General features: G+C 43.7%; 2 protein-coding genes across 4 annotated transcripts in view; one reads left to right on the plus strand and one right to left on the minus strand.

Moving 5' to 3' along the window:
• Window positions 1–9,285, plus strand: part of LOC106603536 (microtubule-associated protein 6) — a 36,027-nt gene extending 26,742 nt beyond the window's left edge. For 2 of the 3 annotated variants that reach the window (XM_014197362.2, XM_014197361.2), the window contains exons 4-6: window positions 3,521–3,753; window positions 7,019–7,129; window positions 8,750–9,285. In XM_014197362.2, coding sequence (XP_014052837.1) covers window positions 3,521–3,753; window positions 7,019–7,129; window positions 8,750–8,888 — 483 coding nt within the window. In that variant the 3' untranslated portion in view covers window positions 8,889–9,285. Of the gene's footprint in view, window positions 1–3,520; window positions 3,754–4,008; window positions 6,443–7,018; window positions 7,130–8,749 lie in introns of those variants that run through there. The other variant, XM_014197364.2, reaches the window with a different exon arrangement.
• A 2,998-nt stretch (window positions 9,286–12,283) lies between these two features.
• LOC106603535 (uromodulin-like 1) lies at window positions 12,284–24,280 on the minus strand. Its single transcript, XM_014197360.2, has 17 exons — window positions 24,108–24,280; window positions 23,420–23,662; window positions 22,947–23,111; window positions 22,698–22,807; window positions 22,396–22,582; window positions 20,241–20,381; window positions 19,743–20,138; window positions 19,219–19,476; window positions 16,866–16,978; window positions 16,419–16,638; window positions 16,008–16,145; window positions 15,287–15,864; window positions 14,796–14,956; window positions 14,334–14,570; window positions 13,991–14,150; window positions 13,150–13,234; window positions 12,284–12,966 (listed from the first exon to the last, which is right to left on the minus strand). Exons 1-17 carry the CDS (start codon window positions 24,181–24,183, stop codon window positions 12,779–12,781), a joined length of 3,456 nt encoding a protein of 1,151 aa, XP_014052835.2. The 5' UTR covers window positions 24,184–24,280; the 3' UTR covers window positions 12,284–12,778.
• Between the last annotated feature and the right edge of the window lie 1,182 nt (window positions 24,281–25,462).

Raw genomic sequence — 25,462 nt, forward strand, 5'->3', positions numbered from 1 at the left:
CCCTCGTCCCCGACAGAATAAACAAAGTCTCTGAAGCGACCCGGAGGTCTCCTTTGCCTGCGTGGCCGTGATGGTTGCAGAGTGTCCAGATGTGAAACAGGGGGTTCAGTCCGTGGCAGGGGGCTGCCCCTCTGGGGCCCAGGGGATGAAGTCAGGGACATGGGGGACAAGGATGAGGGAACGGGGTATACAGTCCGTGGCTCCGGGGAACCACGCGGTGACACAGGGAGGGAGACTGGGGGAGTGGGCTGTCTGGAGCCTTGTCTGCGGCGCCAGGGGGTAGGCTGGTGAATGTCATTGCCAGAGAGGAGAATTGTGGGGGTCCCTGGGGTTTGGGGAGAAGAGGCCCCTCTGTGTGGGGCTAGCTTGTCCCATAACAAAAAAAAGCTGCACCTGGTAAACAACCTCCCCTACCCTCTGCAGGGCTCCACCCAGTACCTGTCCAACTTGGGGCATCTGCCTTTCTTTCTCAGGGGGCTATAGACCCAGAATAGCTCCCCAGCCACAAAGTGCCTTCCCCGGGTGTGCAGATCATAGTTCCTCTGCTGCCTCACACCTGCATTCACCAGCTGCTCTCTGGCGAAGGTGTGGGCTGTCTCCAGGCGGTCCTGGAGTCTCCGGGCATACTCCGGCCCTGGGGGAACAAGAGGGCTATCCAGGGGCAGACCAAACGCCATCTCTGCAGGGGTGCAGATCTCTCTCCCCAACATGAGGAGGGCAGGCGTGCAGGAAATGGAGGCTTGGATAGCGGAGCGGCATGCCATGAGGACCATAGGCAGGTGCTTGTCCCAGTCACACTGGTGTTTGGCAGAGACGATGGCCAGCTGCTGTCCAAGCGTTTTGTTGAAGCGCTCCACAAGGCCATCACTTTGAGGATGGAGAGGAGTAGTGCGGGTCTTGTGCATACCCAGCCTCTCACACATGGTGGCGAACACACGGGACTCAAAGTTTCTGCCTTGGTCGTTGTGGATGGACTCCGCAGCTCCAAACCTGCTGAACATCCCCTCTGTCAGGGAGTCGACAATGGCCTCTGCCTCCTGGTAAGGCAGAGCATAGGCCTCGGGCCATTTTGTGAAATAGTCCATGGCTGTGAGCACCCAGCGGTTTCCACTGTCTGTGGTGGGGAACGGCCCAACTACATCAACTCCCACCCTCTCCATGGGAGCCCCCACTGGGAACTGTTGGAGCTGAGCATGAGAGCGGCCTGGAGGGCCCTTTCTCGCTGTGCAGTTGTCACAGCGGCGGCAAAAGTCCTCCACATCACTCTTGTGCTGCCCACAATAAAAGCCTTGACGGAGGCCGCAGAGTGTTTTTGTGACCCCAAAGTGTCCAGTCTCCACCACCCCATGAGTGCTTTGGAGCACAGCCTCCCGCAGTGCTTTTGGGACCACCACCTGCCACCTCTCCTCTCCCGTAGCTGACTCCTTCCATGCCCGCTGTAGCACGCCATCAACCAGCCACAGTCTCTCAAACTTTGACCACAACCCTTTGGTCGCGAGTGAGACACAGCTCTCTCTCAGCCACAGCTCTCTCTCAGCCCTCTCTCCGCTCACAGTGGCGGCAGCCGTCTGCAGTACAGGGCTGACGGGACATTGCATCGGCGTTGGAGTGGCGTGCCCCTGCCCTGTGCACCACTGTGAAGTCGTACGGCTGAAGCTCCTCCAACCAGCGTGCCACCTGCCCACCTGCCCCTCTGAAAGACATGAGCCACTGGAGAGCAAAGTGGTCAGTCCTCACAGTAAAGGGCAGGCCACCCAGGTAGTACTTGAACTCATGTTTGTTGAATGTTTTGCTGAAGTATGTCACCACTCTCTCCCCCTCTGGCCCCACCTGGGCCAGCACCCCACCCATGCCCATATTGCTTGCGTCCGTGTACAGGATAAAGGGCAATGTGAGGTCAGGGGGGGCGAGCACAGGGGCCTTGATCAGTGCACTTGTGAGGGTGCTGAAGGCCTCCTCGCACTCCACTATCCAAGTGAAGGCCTTGTCCTCGTGCAGCAGGTGGTTCAGGGGAGCACCCTCGTCTGCTTCTGGGGGACATGGAGCCTTGCTCCCCCATCCGCGCCAGTGGGCGCCTCCTGAAGATGGTGGAGGTTGGGAAAGAGAGCCAGGGGTCCGCACTACCGCGTCTATGCGGACCCCAAGCCATTTCCCTGAGCTCTGGGAGACATGGGGCATTCCTCGCGCAGATGGCCTGGCTGGCCACACCCCCAGCAGACCCTGGGACCAGGGCGTGTGTTTCGTGCTGCCTGTAGCGACACCGCACGAATTAGTTCAGTCATTTCAGCCACCCATGCAGGCTTTTCCGGCTCTGGGCTGCTCTGCCCATTAGCTCGGACAGTGGGTCTGTCTCCCTGCATCTTCATTCGACCACCCCCCAAAATTAGCTAACATTTCAAACTGAGCATGAAAAGCTTCCCAATCCGCCTTACCGGAGTACTTCGGGGTCTTAGCAGATACGGACGCAATCGGGAACTGGACGCCGCCATGTTTGTTTACATCCTGAGCCTCAGATTCCTCGTCCCGCAGTGTTGACGTCACCCTTTGGTCCGCCCATTAGAATCCGCGCGAAGCACAGTCGACGAAGAACTCATACCTGCTTCAGCCGCCATCATTCTAGCGGTCTCCATCAAGCGGCCTCTGTGCTCCGATGCCCTGGCGATCTCCTCAGCCAGATCCTCCGACGTCCATGCACACGCACCTCCTTGGCTATAAACGTCCCCTACCTCCACCTTCACTTTCGGATTCCCTCGAAGCATTTTCAACCCCCGTTCTCACGTATGTTAACTAGCCACCGTAGTCAGCTAGCTAGCTGGCAAATTTTTATATACATTTTTACTTCTGACACCAATAAATGTAATGATCAAAAAAGTTATAATTTGATTCGGATTGGGGTGACAAAAAAAGGCTTATCAAAAACCTATAGGATCCAATCAGATTACTTTTGATTTCCAATAAGAAAAAACTAGTCCAATAGAATTCCAATAGGATTCTGATAGGATTGTGAGAATCATATAGGGTCCAATAGGAAAAAAATAGTCCAATATAATTCCAATAGGATTCTGATACAGGTGACACAAATCCTATAGGACTGTGAGAATCCTATTGGATCCAATATGATTACTTTTCATTTCCAATAGGAAAAAAGTAGTCCAATAGGATTCTAATAGAGGTGCCACATAATCCCATAGGTTTGTGAGAATCCTCTGGGATTATATTGGAAAAATCACTAATCCTATAGGATTTTTTGACTAGGGAGATAATCTCCTATTCAGAACCACAGCCTCCTAGAGTACATTTTCAAACCCACTGTCCTTGTGAATGACAGAATATTTCTCTTGCTGTTCTGTTTACTGTGTATGTCGTAATGGCAAAACACATCTAATTGTAATAATGAAACAAACACAATATCAAACCGAGGACAGCTGCAGCTTTTTTCACAGTAATTTACTCCTGTTGCTAATTTCTTGGGTGATAGAATATATAAAGAATCCCAATCTTCCCCATCACCTGTGCCTAGGTTGAGAGGTCTAACAGTGCTCCCCGATCCAAACCCAAAAAGGCGGGCACCAGGTTAGCGAGCCAGGGGGGCAAACCTGTGAAGAAGGCTAAAGAGCAGAAGCTGCAAGGCAGCACAGCACTGCGGGGCACCAAGCAGAAGACCTTGGAGAACCAGCCCACTGAGTCCAGGCCTGCGGAGATGGACAAGGAGAAAAGTAAAGAGATGAACAACAAACTGGCTGAGGCAAAAGAGTAAAAATCATTTAGCACTACTTCTACCTTTTATTCTTCTTTGAGGGAAAGAACACAAAGGCTGCAAAATAGAGGTTCTCATCCCCTTTTAAGTTTTGTCTCTCTTTTCTCTCTCTCTCTCTCTGCTCTCTCTCTCTCTCTCTCTCTCTCTCTTTCACTCTCTTCTCTCTGCCAATTGGCTAAGTTAGTAGTAGTTACAGTAAATGTGAGTTGGGACATGACATGTCGTTTCTTCCCTGCCTCACATTACATTAGATCACCGTACTAATGAGGGGATGTGTGCATCCGCTTCCTCTGCTTCCTGATGCCACCGACCACCCACCTTTCTCCGTCTCCATCTCAAGGTTGCCATGGCTACCAATGAACGGCGCGTGCTATTGTTGCATGAGCTCACCGATTAGCAATCCTGTGTGGTTGGCTTCCATCTTCCAACTGAAAAGATTGCTTTGTTGAGTTTATCAAGGATTTTTGGGAAAGAGAATACCATGTAAATTGGCTCACTGAATGGACTTGATCTTTATAGCTGTAACTTGCTAAATTTATCCAAAGATAGATACTCATCTAGAATTATGGTCTGAAAATCTTTGATAAATGTGCAGCTTGGTTTTTCTAGAGTGTATTGATCCATGGCTGAGTGTATGCCTGCTCTGTAGGTCCTGAATGCTGTCTTCCTGTGTACACGGGCCTCCAAGTCTGTCTGTAATCAGATTGCCATTACTAAGATGCTTTGTTAAACTTTGCCATCATTCTTGAATGAAATCTTATTTTGTAAACCTAATAACTGTTGATTGTGGATGATGTGGGAATGGTTTTGAGAAAATAATTGTCAGGTAAACATTTAAAACCTCATACTGTCTCATTCAAAGTGTTCTCTCTATTCACAGGAAAATTAGTTCAAGTTATTTTAAAGGGCAGACAAGGATATCTTGTTTCATCAACCTTGTTGCCAAACCAGGAGCCATCTGGGATTCAGTAACATGATGATGCATTACTAGACCAGTTATTTGCACAGCAGATAAATTAAATGTTACTATCATGAAATTATAATTACATTAGCCATTTGAATAACTACATTACATGTCACTGAGTCACCATAGGAAATTGATTTTGTGGCTCTGTGGTCGTTAGCTATGCTTTCACCCAGACCATGCAGACTCTGTGTAGATATAGCTCAGTGGAGTGGCAGGATCGCTTTTTAATCCTGCATAGAGCAGCCTAACCTATAACCTCACACACCCCCGCCTACAGCCCCTCCCCTCCTCTCAGACACACACACACACACAGAGCCATGGTTGACTGTAACCAACGTGATTAGGCCCCCATGGGACTAGCAGATGGGACCCCAGCAACGCTGTCACATCCCAGAGGTCTAAAGTGGTGTCTGGCTGGATGTGATATTAGTCCACACTAGTAGGAGCGGATTCATGGTTTTATAATCATATGTCATTTATTATGTTTTATTTATTCATCTATTTGTTTGGGTATGAAACATTGATTACCACCTCTGCTAATACTTCTCTTTATTGAATAATAATGAGTCTGTGATGTGATGGTAAGTTGAATGCTGGCCGTTTGGAATGCTTCTTTTTCTCAAATTATTATCTGTATGTGTCTGTCTAACACAGGCCTCAATGAACTGGCCTCTTCCCTGAACCAGGTGTGTGTTTAAGTGTGTGGATTTGATTAGGTTGACAAGATTACGTGTAGATGACAAGATTATATTCAACGCATTCAACTTCGAATCAATCTCTCTCTGCTGCCTTCCATGGCAATCTAAATATTGTAGGCATAGGCTAACAATGTAGAGCAACTTGATATTTCTCCCCTGTGATTTCATTGAATTAGGACAAGCAGCGAAACTCAATTCTATATTTGGTTTACATTTGTGTTATACTTCTGCATATGTTTGCAGTTTCTTGAAAGGGATAAAATGAGTGAGCAAGGAAAATGATCTGTATTACAAATGAAAACCTAATTATGTCAAAATTAATCAAGTTAGACTTGTCCCCTTTGTATTGGCTGTATAGTGCCAGTGGAGCTCTATTTGCTGTAAGTAATAGTATGCTACTAGACGTCTGCTTGTGTCTTAGCAGACAGTAGTAAAGACCAGAACAGCGTCTCAGACTCCTGGGATAGGATAGGCCTCAATAGAGCAGTGCATTGTGCAGGACTTGTCATGTCATGGGTCAACCCCCACCTCCTCACACTCCCCAGTCTCTTTCTTGTGTTGTTGTCATCTGTTGTGCTAGTCAGTGTCCCCTGACTCCCTCGCTCCCCTCAGTGTTGAGTAATGGAGTGTGTTGTCTCTCCATTTGCCATGGTGGTGTCTTGGTTAGTATGTCACAATGAATCACCACACCGTATTCCACAGACTGAGCATGAACCCACGGAGCAGAAGGCGAGGGCCATCTTATTAGCATTTTGCAGCCTTTGGATGGGGGAGGGGGATGCTTTCTCTCGTAACACATGAAGGAGGGGTTGGGGGGTCATACATGTAAAGTGCTGACACACAACCCACCCGGTGCTATCGATTTTGAATCCAAGCATTAGAATCAAACGCTAAAAATTGTAAGTAATAATGGTACAAAGAAGTTATTTGTTGGGCCAATATATTTTACTGTGACGTGCTTGTGTTTCTCTCTGCTTGCTCCTATTTACTGAAATATGAATAAATGCAAAAGCAGAAAAAGCAGTGTGGTTCTTGGTTCTTTGTGTTGAAACGTATGGAGGAGGGGGAAAGAACAGTGGTTGCAGGTATTTGTTTAAATGTTTTTGTGTCTTTGTGAGATGAGATGATTTTTAGAGAGTGAATCCACATGGAAGAAAAAAACAATCCTCTTCAGATTTTCTTTAGCGCTTATCAAAGCTCATCAAAGACATTCTGGCATGAGTTCTGACATCCTTTCAAGAGCTTGAATATTGCTGCTACAGTATGTTATTTTGCATCATGTGTCCCAATATATTCAAAGCCTAAATTATACAGCAATGTACAATTTAAGGATGGGTAGAACATTATTACAGAATTAGATGTCATGTAAATACACTGGGCCAACAAACTGTACAAATTTACACAATGTAATGATTTATGAAAGGTCCTTTTTTTGGCTGTGAGAATGTGTGAGACATTTGGATATATTTTCTGAAACCATTTTAATCATGTAATTACTATATTTTTCAGCTTTATCTGGTATCATGAGTAGCTTTTTGAGGATGTGAAATCCTACATCTAGAAAATCTAATGAGTGACATTCTGATTCATTTGAAGGGTTGTGCTAAAACAGTACCACTACATACAGCTCTGTCAGCCAATCCGTGATACAGGCTGGGTGCAGACGCTTAAGCAACACCTGTGGGGCTGTGCACTACCCATTCCAAGGTAACCTAAAAACACACACAGCCATAAATCTCTCATTATCATGCATATGTGCTCATAAAATGTAATTCAGTCATGATTTCTTCGATATTTGATAGTGGCACGGTTTTGTTTTGAAAGTGACCCACCATGAATCTCTCTGTACTAGGTAACAGTTCCCACCAGGTGAGATTCCTCTTCCATATGGAAACAAGAGTAGGGGAGTGAGTGAGTGAGTGAGTGAGTGAGTGAGTGAGTGAGTGAGTGAGTGAGTGAGTGAGTGAGTGAGTGAGTGAGTGAGTGAGTGAGTGAGTGAGTGGTCGGTCGGTCGGTTGGGCTGGCTGGCTGGCTGTGTGAGTGAGTGCTCGCAAGTTGGCTGTCACATCCTATACTGTAGGTATGGCGCCTTAAGGTTCTTAAGGAGGCCTTGGGCCTGTATTGTTCTATTAAAATGTCTATAGTCCAGTCCAACTTTGGAGCCCTCTATGAGCTACTGGAAGATGCTAGATGCATTCATTGCTCGTGGTTAGATAAAAAATAGGTCAAGGCTAAACAAATTGCATGGCTGTGTAGTAAACCGTGACTGTCAAGGGATTCACACAGATGACTAGAGATGCCAATCCTTTAAAGCAACTGGATTAGCCATACCATGCAATCACTGTATTATTTGATATAACATTATTTGGTATTATATCAAACTGATATTGTAATTACCCGCATGTTACCAGTCTGATTATATAGAAATGATTAATAAACATGTTGGATAAGACACCTTACAGATGTTTATATTAACACATAGTTATACATCTTAACTTTTTTGTTGTATCATTGTTGATCATTTGATGTAATGATGTTATGTTGTTTGAGTTAGATCGGCAATCCAAATGTTATACCGTAGTACCAAATGTGATACTAAATATAACATAACGATTTATTTTCTTAAATGTATATTGAATGTGTATTGGGATGGGTTTGAATAGGGTGGGTGCACTGAAACTCTAGCTGTAAAGAGAGACAATTTCTGCTACTAGAGAAGATTGTAAGTGCATGTTTTAATCTCTTCAAGTTTCTAGCTCATTTTAGGTTAGATTATTTCTGAATGTCCTGTGGCTGTGTATCCTTGAACACCCTGAGCCTCTCATTAGACTCTCATTATTCCCATTAGTACGCTCTAGCTTTTAGTCTGAAAAGGTATCAGGTGACAGATTGGATTCAAACTCGGAGAGCAGTGGCTATTTAGTAACACAAAATCCCTCAACAGAAATTGATCAAATCCTCACTCTGATTGAAGAACAATGCCAACTTTTGTTCGGATTTGAAGAAGGTATGTGTTTTCTTTGTAAATGCCAACAGTCTGTTCCAGAATGAAGATTAGGGGAAAAAATATGAATTGTTTAAGTCCACCAACACAGTCTTTTTGAGCAACATTAGATTTAGTGACAAGAAACCGAGAGTAGCTTTGCCTGAGAATGAGCTTCATGCCCACACAGTATCAATCTGATGTTGTCCACTGATATGAGTAGTCACAGGGTGCTCAACTCAGCAGAATGCTTTTTGATTGGCCTTTGAGAAATGCCTCATCCTGTGTATCTTTGTTTGTGCCTTTTTATTTGTATTTCAACTATGTGCTGCCTCACCTCCTAGAGAGCCTAATGGCGAGGTTCTCCGACCCGGTGATCATCATTCCCAGGGTGCCGTTGGAGGAGAACCAGAAACACTGGAGGAAAGACCCGGACCACGGAGGAGCGGCGGAGTAGTGCGCTTTTCCCCTGATGTAAAGTAGAAGTAGATCCACTAGATCTACACTGTAGGCCTGTGGTGCACAGGGAGGGACTATTGTCCTGATCTGTTCTGTACTGTGCATATCTAGTATTTTCAACTGAGTTCTATTCATGAAGAGAAATACCCCATTAAGAACTCCTCTGAGTGAGGTAAACCCACATACACGTAGTGTGTTTGAAACAGCGTAATGGTCATAGCTGTTTGAGCAATTGCAAATGCAAAAGGTGCTATAAATAGAATTTCCATGACATGCTCATGTTTGAAAATAATGTGTTTCATCGGTCATGATATTAGAAATGCCAAACCATAAAGTGCTTATTGAAAAAATGAAACGGTACTGTACTATATATTGCTAAATTCAAATGCAAATAAATATATATAACCTGTGGATTTGCTAATCTGTGTTGCATTTTTACTGGTGTGTGAAGTGTGTAAACACACTTCAAAATTAATATCAAGGTTCTCAGGCCACCCTTTTGTGAAGCAGAAATGCTTTAGGACACATATACATTTTTCATTTACTGTATGAGTTTCATTCTTGTCTAGTGAATATTTGTGTGATAATGCTTATAAGTTCTTGCGTGAAGGGGGTTTTAGCTCTTGGCTGGCGCAGCTGTTTCTCTGTCACTCTTCATATTACTCTTCATTAAGAACCCCTCTCTTCTTTCTTTGATTATGCAGTAAAAGATGAGGAAAGAGTTAGTATTAAATAATAAGAGTAATCAGTACAGATGTGTACAGATGTGCTCTGCTGCCTCCTCCTCAATGTGCCTACCCAGAGGAGTAAACACACAAGCATGCACACAAGACTTTGATGTGAAGCCTTCACATCTTCACATGACACTACAAGGACTTGAGTTGCTCATCAGGATTGGAGGACTCGTATCTCTGAGGACGATTCTTCTCCTATAGACTGTGTCTCATCACACACAAGTCTCCTCCTACTACCAGTAAACATAGCTATTACAATTAATAGGAAATCATAGCCTACAAACAGTCCAACTAGAATCTTGTTGCAAAGTTATTGTCGGTTATAACGATTAGAGGATATTTCAGTAATTGTCCATAGAAAGCTGTTGTCTATGACAGGGACATGGATAGAGGAGAGATATATTTTTTTTTCTTTTCTCACCCATCTACACACAATACCCCTTAATGACAAAGTGAAAACATATTTTTAGAAATGTTAGCAAATGTATTGAAAATTAAATACAGAAATATCTCATTTACATAACTATTCACACCCCTAAATCAATAATTTGTAGAAACACCTTTGGCAGTGATTACAGCTGTGTGTCTCTAAGAGCTTTCCACACCTGGATTGTGCAACATTTGCCCATTATTCTTTTCAAAATTCTTCAAGCTCTGTCAAATTGATTGTTGATCTTTGCTAGACAATCCTTTACAGGTCTTGCCATATATTTTCAAGTAGAGTTAAGTCAAAACTGTAACTCAGCCACAGGGAAACATTTACTCTTCTTGGTAAGCAACTCCAGTGTAGATTTGGCCTTGTGTTTAAGGTTATTGTCCTGCTGAAACGTGAATTCATCTCCCAGTGTCTGTTGGAAAGTAGACTGAATCTGGTTTTCCTCATTCCAAAATCATGGGCATTAATATGGAGTCCGTCCCCCCTTTGCTGCTAGAACAACTTCATTACACAAATACATATCACCTGAAAATGATTAAATCCAATAAGCATTCAAGTTTATATGGTTTGGAGTTCGAAATTGTGAATAGAAATAATGATAAGATCAGAATACTCACTTGCCTAATAATTGTGCACGCAGTGTACATTTTAAATATGGGTGGCCCCGGGAATCAATCCCACAACCCTGGCAGTGCAAGGCTCTGCTTGACCAACTGAGCCATACAGGACCATGCGGTAATACGACCTCTTAAAGTAGTGAATGTCCTCACCTTCAGCGGTAATTATGTAGTTGAGGTGCATAGAGCAAACCCTGGCTGATTATGGTACATAAATGGACAATGGGCTAAAAGTAAGAGGAAGAGAGGAAATTAATTAGTAATGATCTGTGTGAGGTCTGAGCACTGAGAAGGGACTGGTCTGAAAGCCCAGGTAGATGACTGAACACATAGACAGACAGAACGACTGCTTGGGCGATAAATGCTGTCTGTGTCTGTCCTATCTGCCACAGAGACGGACAGACTCAGATAAATGGACTGGGGATGGAAGAGAGGAGGAGGGGTGTATATTTGATTAATTTGACCTTTATTTAACTAGGCAAGTCAGTTAAGAACAAATTATTATTTACAATGAAGGGAAGGAGGACAGAATGATCAAATTGTAGCCATTCCATGGATGTGACCTAGAATGCTGTTTATTGGATGTTGAAAATAAAATACATTACTTTTCCGCGGCCCGCCTGTTATATTTTTGGACAGGACTCCCCAGACACTCATAGTGGTACTTAACAATGGGGGTTCTTAGGAAATTCAGTGCAGCTTTCTGTGTTTTCTTATTCACTCTGAATGTTATGTATGAACCAACACATCTGCCCACCATAAAAGAAAACCTGTCCTGATATCCCTAACAAAGCCAGATTCATTGCTAAAGGAATCTCTAATTAGGTCATTAGATCGGGGGAAGAATCCATATAACAAAATTGCAGAGTTGGATCATTGGGAATCAAACCTATGGCACTGAAAATCATTCAATGAATTTTATTGAAGGAGGATGTTATTCTGGTGGGTACTGAATCTACACTTCACTCAGCTTACAATGTCGGTATAACTGTAACAAACACCCCCGTGCACACTGAGGCTGCGCCAGAGGTGTTTCCATGGAAACGGGTTGCCAGTAAGGGCGGGCAGCTGTATGGGTTAATTGGGGGTGGGGTTTATATGAGCCCACCTCAACACAGATGTTACCCCCCCCCCACCCACCCCCCAGGTCTCCAGGGTACGCCTCTCAAAGAAACCAGCCTCTTGGTTACCATGTATCCCTCCACAGGACTCGCCTCTCAGAGAGAGAAAGACGTGTCACAAACAACTCACCTACCAGGATTATCAGCACCCATTAGCAGAAGGCTCAGCGGTTTGAACTGAACTAGAAGGGATTTGATACTGTGAAGTGGTGGTTTATGAATGTAACCATATGTAATTAATGTTGTCATAACACTGTAATATCACATCTGTGTCCTACCTATATGTACAGGGGCCATGTTTTTTGTTGTTGTTTTGTTTTACAGTGGTTTCATGCAATGAGCCAACAGTGTCCTCTAGTGTATGGATCATTACAGTACTTCTAAGATTGGATCACAAATTCAACATAAGTACTTATTGTATTTCACCTCATAAATAGACTGGGTAAATATTCTCTTCCACTGCTACAAATGATCCAATATTCAAATCATTCCTTTTTATTTCTATGGTTTTTATTAACATATTTCACATTTCATCAGGTCAATATTCCAGGGCGTGTTAGCTATTGACTTAAGAAGACTTCAGGATATGCTGATAAAATAAATGTTATTTCCATAATTAAAAACGGTAGATTTTCTCAGTTATAGAAAAACATCTGTTTAAAATAAAATAAAGTGATTGTAGCATATATATTTTATAAATACAATTTTCTATACAAATCTGATCTTAACTAGACTGTTACAAATCTGGTAAATGGTGCCTTGTATTCGGTATGTACGTATTTAAATGTTTCGATGTTGAAATAATTGAAGAAACGTTGATGTTATTCAAATGAATAATGAGTTGTGGACTTTGATACACTTTTCTAATAATATATCTTTATTTCAATTAAACTATCTATATTGACTCGTTCATTACACTGACTACTACACAACAGGCATTGCAGCTTGAATCCCAACTTTAATATCTCTTTAAGTTCCCTAAAACTAGCCTAAAAGCGTTCCAGTGCTAAGCATCAAAAACATGATAGGTAAAGTTCTCTTGCTTGGGTTTGAGGCTGAAGCTGTAGGTTCCAATTCGCTTCCTGTAGCAGAAGAACAAGAACGAGAGACTCCCGACGAAGAGGAGGAACAGTCCTATTCCCAGTAAGATGTAGTCCACCAGACGAAGAGTAACAGAGCTCTCTTTGACGGACACTGCCAGAAAACATGTCAGAATACATTAACTCCCCAATATGTACATCTGATCATCATCATATACTGTATATCATGGGCTATAAGTAGGACATTCTGGATATTTGGGATATTATCAGTAGCCTAGTCATCATGCTGTCACAGTATAGCTTATTTTGATGCAGTCACACTTTGAAGAGCATTTACCTTGGTGTGATCGAAGGAATGGTCCACAGGTTGCTTTTCCCGTTCCCATTAGATTAGAAAATCTTTCTGTCCGCTCAATACAATCCTAACAAAAATGAAATATATGGAAAGAGAACAGCATTGAACTAGTTAAACTTCTTCTCCTAGTAGAGAAGTTTTCAAAAGCCTCTAGGGTAGCCATTCCAAAATGGTTGAACACAGTGGCTGAAATTAAACTGGAAATACCCGGAGCTGGACTCCTGCACCTATTAGGGGTGGCAGGTAGCCTAGTGGTTAGAGCGTTGGACTAGTAACCGAAAGGTTGCAAGATCGAATCCCCGAGATCGAATCCCCGAGATCGAATCCCCAACCGAAAGGTTGCAAGATCGAATCCCCGAGCTGACAAGGTAAACATTTGTCATTCTGCCCCTGAAGAAGGCAGTTAACCCACTGTTCCCAGGCCGTCATTGAAAATAAGAATTTGTTGTTAACTGACTTGCCTAGTTAAATAAAGGTTAAAAAAAAAAAAAATGTTAAAGGGATAGTCAGGCAGAGCCGAGCTCCAGCACCTTGGGTTAAAGGGAGAGTCATGCAGAGCTGAGCTCCAGCACCATACGGGTTCAAAAAAGACTAGGATAAAGTATTAATCCTAACTCAAACCCCTAACCCTAGAATAGTAATACATTGTACTCAAAGCAGTAAGCCTAACTCTAATCCTAATTTTGGCATAACACTTATATTCAACCCGCCAGGACTTCCCCAATTCCCAATTTAACCCCTGGTTGAACAGTAAATCTAGACATCAATGTACATACTGTATACTTGAGTAGTACAGTATGAATAAAGATGGACAGATACTCACAGGCTGGCAGGTGGCTGAGCCAGTCTCAACACAGATATGAATCTGGCAGTGCAAGTAGATGACATTGAGGTTGACGTAGGAGAAGATGCGAAGGGACAGGCGAGACTTGCTGGAGTTGCCGTTCTCCAAGACTGTGGTGTATGTGTTGGGGAGGGGACAGCTGATGAGAAAAGAGACAGAGAGAGATAGATTACTGGCAGAAATCTTAGAAAGTACCTAAACACATCTGAATCTTCAGGAACATTTCCATTCTATTCTGTTCTACTCCATGCCACTTAATGAAAACCTAGCATCTAGAAACTAACTATGATAGGGCAACATAAAAATAAATTGTAGAACAGACCTGTTTTCCAGGAACAAGTAAATTGTTGGTTCCAAGGGGTTGCTGCTCTGGGTGGCCCAGCACTTGTTGATGACCACTATGATCTGGTCAATTGTGGAGTTGACGCTGACCTCGACCACAACGTCCTCCTCGGGAGACAGGCTGTAGTTCTGAGGGAGAGGGGACATTCCATTCAGGAGCTGAACCGTCACATGGAAAGTCCCTGAGCCCATGACGGCATCTTTGATCATGTCATACCTGTCAACAAAATATGTCATGAATAACAGCATGCTGAATATGTCATAGTTCATAGATAATGCATTACTATATACTGTATGTTAATCAGAGAGACATTTCAAGCCTTTATTGAGTAGAGTTATGTGTAATTAGTTTCAGTCTAGCTGAGCAGTGATTTGTGGGTGTAAAATGGTGGTGACCATAGTGACGGTAGATAGAGTAACCATGGCGCCTGGCACAGCGTACCCTGTGGGGCCATAACCCGCAGAGATGAGGATGCTCCTCCCAAATGTACACATGATGGGGACCTCCAGCTGTACTGTAGGAACTCTCGTTTTGCTGTCGGGCAGGCTCTGGAGATCCATGGAATTGAACAGAGTCGTCTGAGCAGTGTAATGAGTGCTATTCTGAAATACAAAAGTTGACAGGGGAATGGGAAAGTTATTTTACTTTCTAACAGACCATGAGGACAGTTCAATCTAGTTTGGTCATCAAACATCTGCACCTACAAGAGACCATGTTCACAGGCTGCATGTTGTTTTGCATATTTTTGTTGTTGTTGCATGTTTTGACTAAATAAGGACATTTAAACCTGTAAAATCCAGGTCTGTTATGTACTGTACATTATAGAATAGCATTTTATTTACCCAAAACACACCAGAGACAATGCTCGTTGTGACACAAAGGGGCAATAGTTAGCATCATCTAGCCACTGACTCACAAATGTACTGACTCACATATAAGAGCTGTGTGTTACACTGGTCCCAAGCCACCGTCAGCTGGACATGGCTGCTGTTCGCTTTGTTCACGCCACACTCCTGTCTCCCCAGGTAGAGGGAAGAGTCCCCAATGTGCCTCGCCTCCAGGAAGTCCCTCGCAACTGTCACGATGATATAGCTGGCCCTGCACTCCACAGAGATGCCCCTCGTATAAGAAACCAGAATAGCCAAAGATGTTGGAGTCTTAGGCTGCAGACTCGTTGTGATGAGACCGCTAGTCACAGTGGTGGTCATTGCTGTAGGAACGTCAGTGGTGGTTGTGGTTGGAACTGGGGTCATGGTTGTGATTAGGATTAGAGTAGCGGTTGAAACAGTGTTGTTGATTCTAACGGCATTGTTGGTTGTAACTGGTGTGTTGATTGTAGTTATAGTTTTATTGTTGGATGTGATTGAGGTTGTATTGTAGGTTGTAGTGGTTGAAACTGTATTGTTGGTTGTAACCAGAGTGTTGGTTGTGGTTGTGATTGTAGCTGGAGCTGTGGTCGTCTGGACAGGTGTCGTGATGGGCATTGTAGGTATGGTTGTGGTCAAAGGTGCTGCAAGGCAAAAATATGAAAATTACAGGTTGAACTGTAGTGAACTGATTAGGCAATGAAGCCTGAAGTACTCTAGTATCTCCAAATACCTATGCATTAAGACTATCAAACTAAAGTGAAAGAAAGGATTCTCTATTGTCTACCTGAACAGCCCCGTCCTGGCCTGGAGGGGTTGGAGTCAGTGAATCCGTCCAGACAGAGACAGCTGTAGGAGCCCCAGGTGTTAGTGCACTGGGCCCATGGGGAGCAGTCCATGTCCCCTGTACTGCACTCATCATCATCTGTTAGAGACAAAAACAAAAATAGAACTGGCATTGAAAATCAGGTTAACAGTTGATGCAGATTGGTATCCCAAAATGTGCCCTCCATCTAATACTCACAGAGAGTTACCTTCTTTCATATTTAACCTACAGTATATTTCATCAGGAAGTCCCATTGATACAAATAATAGTTTTCAAGATGGCCAATTTAAGACCTGGCACATTATCTTGTGCACATTCCTTTTATCAAAATCAAAGTATTCTTACAAATGTAAAAGGTTAAGACAGTGTTACCATCTATACGGGTGTTGTTGCTGTCAACAGTGTATATGGAGCTGTTCTGTAGGGCCTGCATCAGAGCAGAGGACACCTGCAGGATGACCTGGGACTGACTGGGTGTGAAGATGATGATGAAGTTCACTACTACACTGCCAGGAGTCAGGCCTGTGATCTGAACCCTCACATCTCCTGAGTTCACCAGGGCCAGGATATAAGGAGGGAGAGACTGGAGGATCTATGAGACAGTTAGTGGAGACAGGGTGTTTGTGTCAGTGTTGTTTGATAGAAACTACAACATTACAACATGTATGAACTACAACATGTAGGAACTACAAAACATGTGTAGGTGTCTTTATTACATCATTCATGTATTCCATGTTTCTACTATTAGTGAGGACAATGACATCATTCAAACATTCAAAAAACATTTATCAAAGCATTCGTTGTGCGATAGCCTTGTACCTCTTTCTCAATACTACGACTGAGATTCTGATACTCCTGGCTAGTGGGGTACAGCAAGGCATCAGTGAACTGCACGTTGGTCAGGCGAACTGTTGCTCGAAGTGTCTGTGCAGCTGTGGATGGGATACACTCATCCAGTCAATGCACTGCAGTAACAAGAAAAGCAATGGTGTAAAGTACTTCAGTAAAAATACTTTAAAGTACTACTTAAGTAGTTTTTTGGGGTATCTGTACTTTACAATTAATATTTTTGACTACTTTTATTTTTACTTCACTACATTCCAAAAGAAAATGATGTACTTTTTACTCCATTCATTTTCCCTGACACCCAAAAGTACCCATTACATTTTGAATGCTTAGCAGGACAGGAAAAGGGTCCAATTCACACACCTATCAAGAGAGCATCCCTGATCATCCCTACTGCCTACGATCTGGCGGACTGTCTGAGTGTTGGAGTGTGACGCTGGCTATCCGTAAATTAAAAAACAAGACAATGGTGCCGTCTGGTTTGCTGAACATGTTTAGGATAGGGGGCAGTATTTTCACAGCCGGATAAAAAAACGTACCCGATTTAATCTGGTTATTACTCCTGCCCAGAAACTAGAATATGCATATAATTGTTTGATTTGGATAGAAAACACCCTAAAGTTTCTAAAACTGTTTGAATGGTGTCTGTCAGTATAACAGAACTCATATGGCAGGCCAAAACCTGAGAAGATTCTATACAGGAAGTGCCCTCTCTGACAATTTCTTGGCCTTCTAAAGCCTCTTTATCGAAAACAGAGGATCTCTGCTGTAACGTGACATTTTCTAAGGCTCCCATAGGCTCTCAGAAGGCGCCAGAACGGGGAATGATGACTCTGCAGTCCCTGGCTGAAAAACAGTAGCACATTTGGATAGTGGTCGATCTGAGAACAATGAAACGAGTGCGCGCATGAAGAGTCCATTTTACATTTTCAGTCTTTGAACGAAAACGACGTCTCCCGGTCGGAATATTATCGCTATTTTACGAGAAAAATCGCAGAAAAATTTATTTTAAACAGCGTTTGACATGCTTCGAAGTACGGTAATGAAATATTTTGAAATTTTTTGTCACGATACGCGCCGGCGCGTTCCCCTTCGGATAGTGTCTTGAACGCAAGAACAAAACACCGCTATTTGGATATAACTATGGATTATTTGGAACCAAAACAACATTGGGTGTAACGTAGAAGTCCTGGGAGTGCATTCTGACGAAGAACAGTAAAGGTAATCCAATTTTTCTTATAGTAAATCTGAGTTTGGTGAGTGCCAAACTTGGTGGGTGTCAAAATAGCTAGCCATGATGGCCGGGCTATCTACTCAGAATATTGCAAAATGTGCTTTCACCGAAAAGCTATTTTAAAATCGGACACCGCGATTGCATAAAGGAGTTCTGTATCTATAATTCTTTAAATAATTGTTATGTTTTTTGTGAACGTTTATCGTGAGTAATTTAGTAAATTCACCGGAAGTTTTCGGTGGGTATGCTAGTTCTGAACGTCACATGCTAATGTAAAAAGCTGGTTTTTGATATAAATATGAACTTGATTGAACAAAACATGCATGTATTGTATAACATAATGTCCTAGGAGTGTCATCTGATGAAGATCATCAAAGGTTAGTGCTGCATTTAGCTGTGGTTTTGGTTTTTGTGACATTATATGCTAGCTTGAAAAATGTGTGTGTGATTATTTCTGGCTGGGTACTCTCCTGACATAATCTAATGTTTTGCTTTCGTTGTAAAGCCTTTTTGAAATCGGACAATGTGGTTAGATAAAGGAGAGTCTTGTCTTTAAAATGGTGTAAAATAGTCATATGTTTGAAAAATTGAAGTTTTGGGATTTTTGAGGAGTTTGTAATTCGCGCCACGCCCTATCATTGGATATTGGAGCGGTGTTCCACTAGCGGAACATCTAGATGTAAGAGGTTTTAATATAAGCAATTTGAAATCATTTATACTTTTACTTTTGATACTTAAGTATGTTTTAGCAATTACATGTACTTTTGATACTTAAGTATAATTAAAACCAAATAACTTTAGACTCTTACTCAAGTAGTATTTTACTGGGGGACTTTCACTTTTACTTGAGTCATTTTCTATTAAGGTATCTTTACTTTTACTCAAGTATGGCATTTGGGTAGTTTTTCCACCACTGTAGAAAAGTTTAATATCTGCTATAGGAGTCAACATTACGTGAAAGTGTTTTGCTGTGCCAGTGTGTAATGAATAAAGTACACAGCATCAGTTAGGAGAACACAACCCTCATAACAATTAAAGTTTGTGCACATTACAGTTAGTTGATCTGTCGAACATCCTGCACATGGTACTAACCAGTTTTAACCAGCAGCAGAAGGCTGGCCCAATGTCTCCCACAGGCACAAGGAGTGACAGTGACATTGTAGAGAACCCCAGGTTGCAGCCCTGTCACCTCCCAGACGGACAGCTTTGTCTCCCAGCGTCCCTTGACCTCTGACCCCTCCTTCAACACCACGAGGAAGCTGAGCCCGCTCTGGGATTGGCCAGTCCAGGACAGGCAGAAAGAGAAGCCAGTAACATTGGAGGCCTGCAAGTTGGTGGTGGGGGTTGGGTCTGGGGGAGAGGGTAGAAGGGAATCAATAGTCAATCTCACCTTGAAATATTACAGCATCTGAGCTGCTTTGAAATTAGTTGTGATTTTGTTAAGTGTTCAATGTATTAAAACAATTAGATTAAAGTGGAGCACTTTGGAAAATATTATCCAAACAGCCTCAAGGGCTCCGAGAAACAGCAGGGGAGTCATTGGGGGAAACTGATATTGGAGAAAAATATTGTCACTGTTATACACTGTATAAAGAGAGTGTTATTGATTTACATACGGCATGTGGATGGTGGTAGTGAGGATACACTCAGATACATGTCCTCCACAGTAGGTCCCATGCTGGTTTGGGGTATGGAGGTGGAGAGGGGTAGGGTAGGAGTGTTGTTGTTAGTGGTATTCTGCAGTGAGGTGGGACTACTCCAGGATGTGAGAGCTGTACTGGTCTCAGACCTGTTGGAGCTGGTTATAGCTAGGTCATGTGTGGTAACAGGTACATGGGTGGAGCTCAGCATCATGCCCCTGTCTGTGGTTGTAGCTACGGCTGTTAGGTTATCAATAAAGCTGGAGTCCCAGGACTGATAGCTGGTGCTGTTGGGTGGCGACTCTGTTGCATTGGCCCACCGAAACGTATGAGTGGCATTACTGGGCAGGGCTGAGGTCACAAGGTAAGCAGCTGAAAGCAGAACAAATAGGTTGAGAGTGTGAGTTAAACATTTTAATTTTGACATTCATTTAATATAACCCAGAGTTAGTATACACCACTCCCTGTTCTTACCTTGGCAGTCTACCCCTGTGTTGTTGGGGTTCAGATCAGTGAATCCAGGATGGCAGGTGCAGCTGTAGGAGCCCTCTGTGTTGGCACAGTCTGCTTGACGTGAGCAGCTGCTGAGAGCAGCATAGGTACACTCATCTATATCTGAAAGGACAGCAGCATAATGTGTGTTATAAACTCAGCAAAAAAAGAAACGTCCTTTCACTGTCAACTGCGTTTATTTTCAGCAAACTTAACATGTGTAAATATTTGTATGAACATAAGATTCAAAAACTGAGACATAAACTGAACAAGTTCCACAGACATGTAACTAACAGAAATGGAATCATGTGTCCCTAATCAAAGGGGGGGGGGGGGGTCAAAATCAAAACTAACAGTCAGTATCTGGTGTGGCCACCAGCTGCATTAAGTACTGCAGTGCATCTCCTCCTCATGGACTGCACCAGATGTGCCAGTTGTTGCTGTGAGATGTTACCCCACTCTTCCACCAAGGCACCTGCAAGTTCCTGAACATTTCTGGGGAGAATGTCCCTAGCCCCTAACCCTCCGATCCAACAGGTCCCAGACGTGCTCAATGGGATTGAGATCCGGGCTCTTCGCAGGCCATGGCAGAACACTGACATTCCTGTCTTGCAGGAAATCACGCACAAAATGAGCAGTATGGCTGGTGGCATTGTCATGCTGGAGGGTCATGTCAGGATGAGCCTGCCGGAAGGGTACCACATGAGGGAGGATGATGTCTTCCCTGTAACGCACAGTGTTGAGATTGCCTGCAATGACAACAAGCTCAGTCCGATGATGCTGTGACACACCGCCCCAGACCAATCGATCCCGCTCCAGAGTACAGGCATCGGTGTAATGCTCATTCCTTCGACGATAAACGCGAATCCGACCATCACCCCTGGTGAGACAAAACCGCGACTAGTCAGTGAAGAGCACTTTTTGCCAGTCCTGGCTGGTCCAGCGACGGTGGGTTTGTGCCCATAGGCGACGTTGTGGCCGGTGATGTCTGTTGAGGACCTGCCTTACAACAGGCCTACAAGCCCTCAGTCCAGCCTCTCTCAGCCTATTGCGGACAGTCTGAGCACTGATGGAGGGATTGTGCGTTCCTGGTGTAACTCTGGCAGTTGTTGTTGCCATCCTGACCTGTCCCGCAGGTGTGATGTTCGGATGTACCGATCCTGTGCAGGTGTTGTTACATGTGGTCTGCCACTGCGAGGATGATCAGCTGTCCGTCCTGTCTCCCTGTAGCACTGTCTTACAGTACGGACATTGCAATTTATTGCCCTGACCACATCTGCAGTGCTCATGCCTCCTTGCAGCATGCCTAAGGCACATTCATGCAGATGAGCAGGGACCCTGGGCATCTTTCTTTTGGCGTTTTTCAGAGTCAGTAGAAAGGCCTCTTTAGTGTTCTAAGTTTTCATAACTGTGACCTTAATTGCCTACCGTCTGTAAGCTGTCAGTGTCTTAACGACCGTTCCACAGGTGCATGTTCATTAATTGTTTATGGTTCATTGAACAAGCATGGGAAACAGTGTTTAAACCCTTTACAATGAAGATCTGTTAAGTTCTTCAGATTTTTACGAATTATCTTTGAAAGACAGGGTCCTGAAAAAGGGACGTTTCTTTTTTTGCTGAGTTTATGTAGACACTGTGTATGTCTACAGGATATATAATATATTCCCTTTCATGAATGTGTGTGCGCGCGTGCATGATTGTGCGTGTGCGTGTTCATGTGTGTGTTCATGTGTGTGAGTATGCGTGCTTGTGTGCACATCTGTGTGTGTTTTTGTGAGTGTATGATTGTGTGTTTTCACTGGTGTGGTGTGTGTTTTTCTGAGTGTGTCAATGACACATTTTTTTAATTTCCAGAGGAAACATGTCACAGATGAGTGTGAAGGGGAAATGGAAGCAGAGTGGGACACCGTGGTGTTACTGAGTCAGCACAGTGTTCTCAGTAACACGAGTATAACTCCAACACAGACTACATAATCATAGCCACCAGAAAACCCAACAAAGTCGACAGACAGATGTTACCAGAAATACTGTATATGGTGCTCACTTACCTTATCTAGAGATATTTATGGCCCTGGATGTTACACACTACAAAAGCCTGTGTATTTACACCCCACAGTGCAGTACTGTATCCTCTTACCTTCAACTGACACAGAGGTGACTTCTTCAATGTGTTTGAGAAGAAGGTGCAGCTTTGTGGTCGTGTTGGACAAGGACAGAGTTTCAGGGGAACCAATCAGCATAGATGAAGCGGTTCTAAATGGTCCTACAGGCCAGGAGCTGATGTAGTATACAGAGACGTCAGAGGAGTCCAGGGCTCCGGTCACCTATAAGCCAATACAGAATGGTCAAGGCCTATACTGGGCACACACACTGAGAAATGTAGGGGCAATATAATGGACCGTCATTGAGAAGAACATAGGGAGAGATACAGTAGCCTACCACAGAGTGCAAAAGCCTTGTGTGGTTCATGATTCCCCCGTCCATGGATATCAGCTGCTGGTAATCTGTCTTCACAGTCACAGTGACGTTGAACCAACAGCCTCTATTGCCTGAGTGAAATAATAACGAATAACGGTTTGCAATATGATTTTATGTGCCGTGATGTTTACACAATTGCAGTTATTATACAATTTAAACATATGTCTTGAATCACTTCAACAATAAAGTTGATCTGGGATCTGTACTCACCTGTATGTTGAGGGTTGGTGCAAAAAGAGTGGCCCTCTCTCTGGCAGCACTTTTGCCACCCTGGGCAGTCTGAGTCCCATTCACACCCTGTATTCCTGGGTGCGTCCACTACACCCTTGGGGCAGGAGCCTGGTTTGGCAGTGAACTCTCCACTTCTGTTCATAGCTTAATCAATGAGAGATACAGAAATAGAGAGAGTATCATATCAAATGTTTACAAAGAGCACTGTAAATAGCAAACTACGAACTGTATTCTTGGTCGACAGCCCCATCTATTGATCTTTGTTAGATACTTCATAAAAAGGGGTCTCCGTGACTACAGGTCCTGATTGTTGTAGGGCAGGGTGCTGATGTAAATTGTGAAAATTAGAAAACTGTTAAATATGTTCTTTACACATAGATACTTCTGTGTGCTCCTAAATATACTTTCTTTTCATGATGAACAAGTCCTAAAATATAAGCTGGACCACTCACGTAAAGCACAGTAGCTGCCCACTTGTTCATAGCCGTCACAGCACCTCATAACCTCCTCGGTGACATTCATGTACTCAGTCCAATAGGCTGTTTTGTAAAGAGTGACCATACACGTCTTCCAGGGTAGCCATCCTCCACACAACCTCCGGTCGCTGTAGGAGGTCTTATAGGACCACACTTTACTCACCACCGTGCTCTCATGTCCAGTACACAGGTGGTAGCTGGACATAGACAGGTCATATCCTGAAATAAAGAAATACTTATGTTATATAGTATCTAAAGGAGACAATGCTGTTCTTTATGTTTGCAGAATGTAAGACAAATGGGAAGGGAATTCCAAACAACTGCTACAAATACATAATATTGGAAAGTAAGTATTTGCATATCAATGTTGCATAAATAACAGGATATATACACACGAACACATAACAAAAGGTTTTAATTTCCACAACAGCCAGCATTCATATAGGGCCAAGGAGTGCCCACACTATAAACGCACGTACAGTATGCAACATTTGATGATTTGCACCTGGTTTTAGAAACAGAATCAAAACTGATTAGCAGATATAAGCTACCTGTCTCCACCTGTAGAAAGAAAACATTAACAAAGATATCATGGAACATGGCAATAAACAGTAAAGCATACACATTTTCATATTATTGATTGTGTCATAACTTATTGTCCTACCTTTATACAAAGTGCTGTGTCCCCTACAGAGGTCAAGAAGAGCCACGGCCAGACTGAGAGAGAACATCCAACTCATCTTGAATAAATGAAATACGCCACGTATTCAAGGACCATGCTGCACTACCATTTTCAGAGCTGAGCTTTTGGTAACGATTCTGAGATTCTTTTCCCTCGTCGTCCACACCCCCTGATATCCTCCACCCTTGCTCCCACAGTCCCCAGTGTAACATACTGCATGGCAATATCTAGATGGAGAGTGCATACAGCTATATGGAGACGGTGTATCCATTCACATTTGGTTGAAGTGACATTTCTGGAATCAAATCGATCCCTTTGTTTGTTCCTATGTTCCTGTATGTTTCCTGTATTTAAAAGTACTGTGCATCCCTAACTATTGAGTGTGTGCTTATCATCCCAACCAGTTATGCGTGGCCGGGACAAACACAAGGCTTTGCACATACACTACATGAACAAAAGTATGTGGACACCTGCTCGTCGAACATCTCATTCCAAAATCATGGGCATTAATAGGGAGTTGGTCCCCCCTTTGCTGCTATAACAGCCTTCACTCTTCTGGGAAGGCTTTCCACTAGTTGGAACATTGCTGTGGGGACATGCTTCCATTCACGCACAAGAGCATTAGTGAGGTTGGGCACTGATGTTGGGCGATTAGGCCTGGCTCGAAGTCGGCGTTCCAATTCATCCCAAAGGTGTCCGATGGGGTTGAGGTCAGGGCTCTTTGCAGGCCAGTCAAGTTCTTCCACACTGATCTCGACAAACCATTTCTGTATGGACCTCGCTTTGTGCACAGAGGCATTGTCATGCTGAAACAGGAAAGGGCCTTCCCCAAACTGTTGTCACAAAGTTGGAAGCACAGAATCAAGATTTCCCTTTACTGGAACTAAGGGGCCTAGCCAGAACCATGAAAAACAGCCGCAGACCATTATTCCTCCTCCACCAAACTTTACAGTTGGCACTATGCATTCGGGCAGGTAGTGTTCTCCTGGCATCCGCCAACCCCAAATTCGTCAATCGGACTGCCAGATGGTGAAGCGTGATTCATTACTCCAGAGAACGTGTTTCCACTGCTCCATAGTCTAGTGGTGGCAAGCTTTACACCACTCCAGCCGACGCTTGGCATTGCACATTCTGATCTTAGGCTTGTGTGTGGCTGCTCGGCCACGGAAACCCATTTTATGAGGTTTGGAACTCGGAGAGAGTGTTGTAACCGAGGACAGACCGAGGAGAGACAATGTTTTTACGCGCTACACGCTTCAGCACTTGGCGGTCCCGTTCTGTGAGCTTGTGTGGCCTACCAACTTTGCGGCTGAGCCGTTGTTGTTCCAAGACGTTTC

This window comes from Salmo salar, chromosome ssa04, assembly GCF_905237065.1.
Source record: "Salmo salar chromosome ssa04, Ssal_v3.1, whole genome shotgun sequence".
Taxonomy (NCBI): domain Eukaryota; kingdom Metazoa; phylum Chordata; class Actinopteri; order Salmoniformes; family Salmonidae; genus Salmo; species Salmo salar.

Coding starts and splice junctions, on each gene's coding strand:
- LOC106603535 (XM_014197360.2), bottom strand. CDS start 24,183: ATGAGTTGGATGTTCTCTCTCAGTCTGGCCGTGGCTCTTCTTGACCTC. Junction 16,146..16,418: donor CAACAACACCCGTATAGATG/GTAACACTGTCT, acceptor TGTCTCTAACAG/ATGATGATGAGTGCAGTACA. Junction 14,151..14,333: donor TACTTGTTCCTGGAAAACAG/GTCTGTTCTACA, acceptor TTTTCTCATCAG/CTGTCCCCTCCCCAACACAT.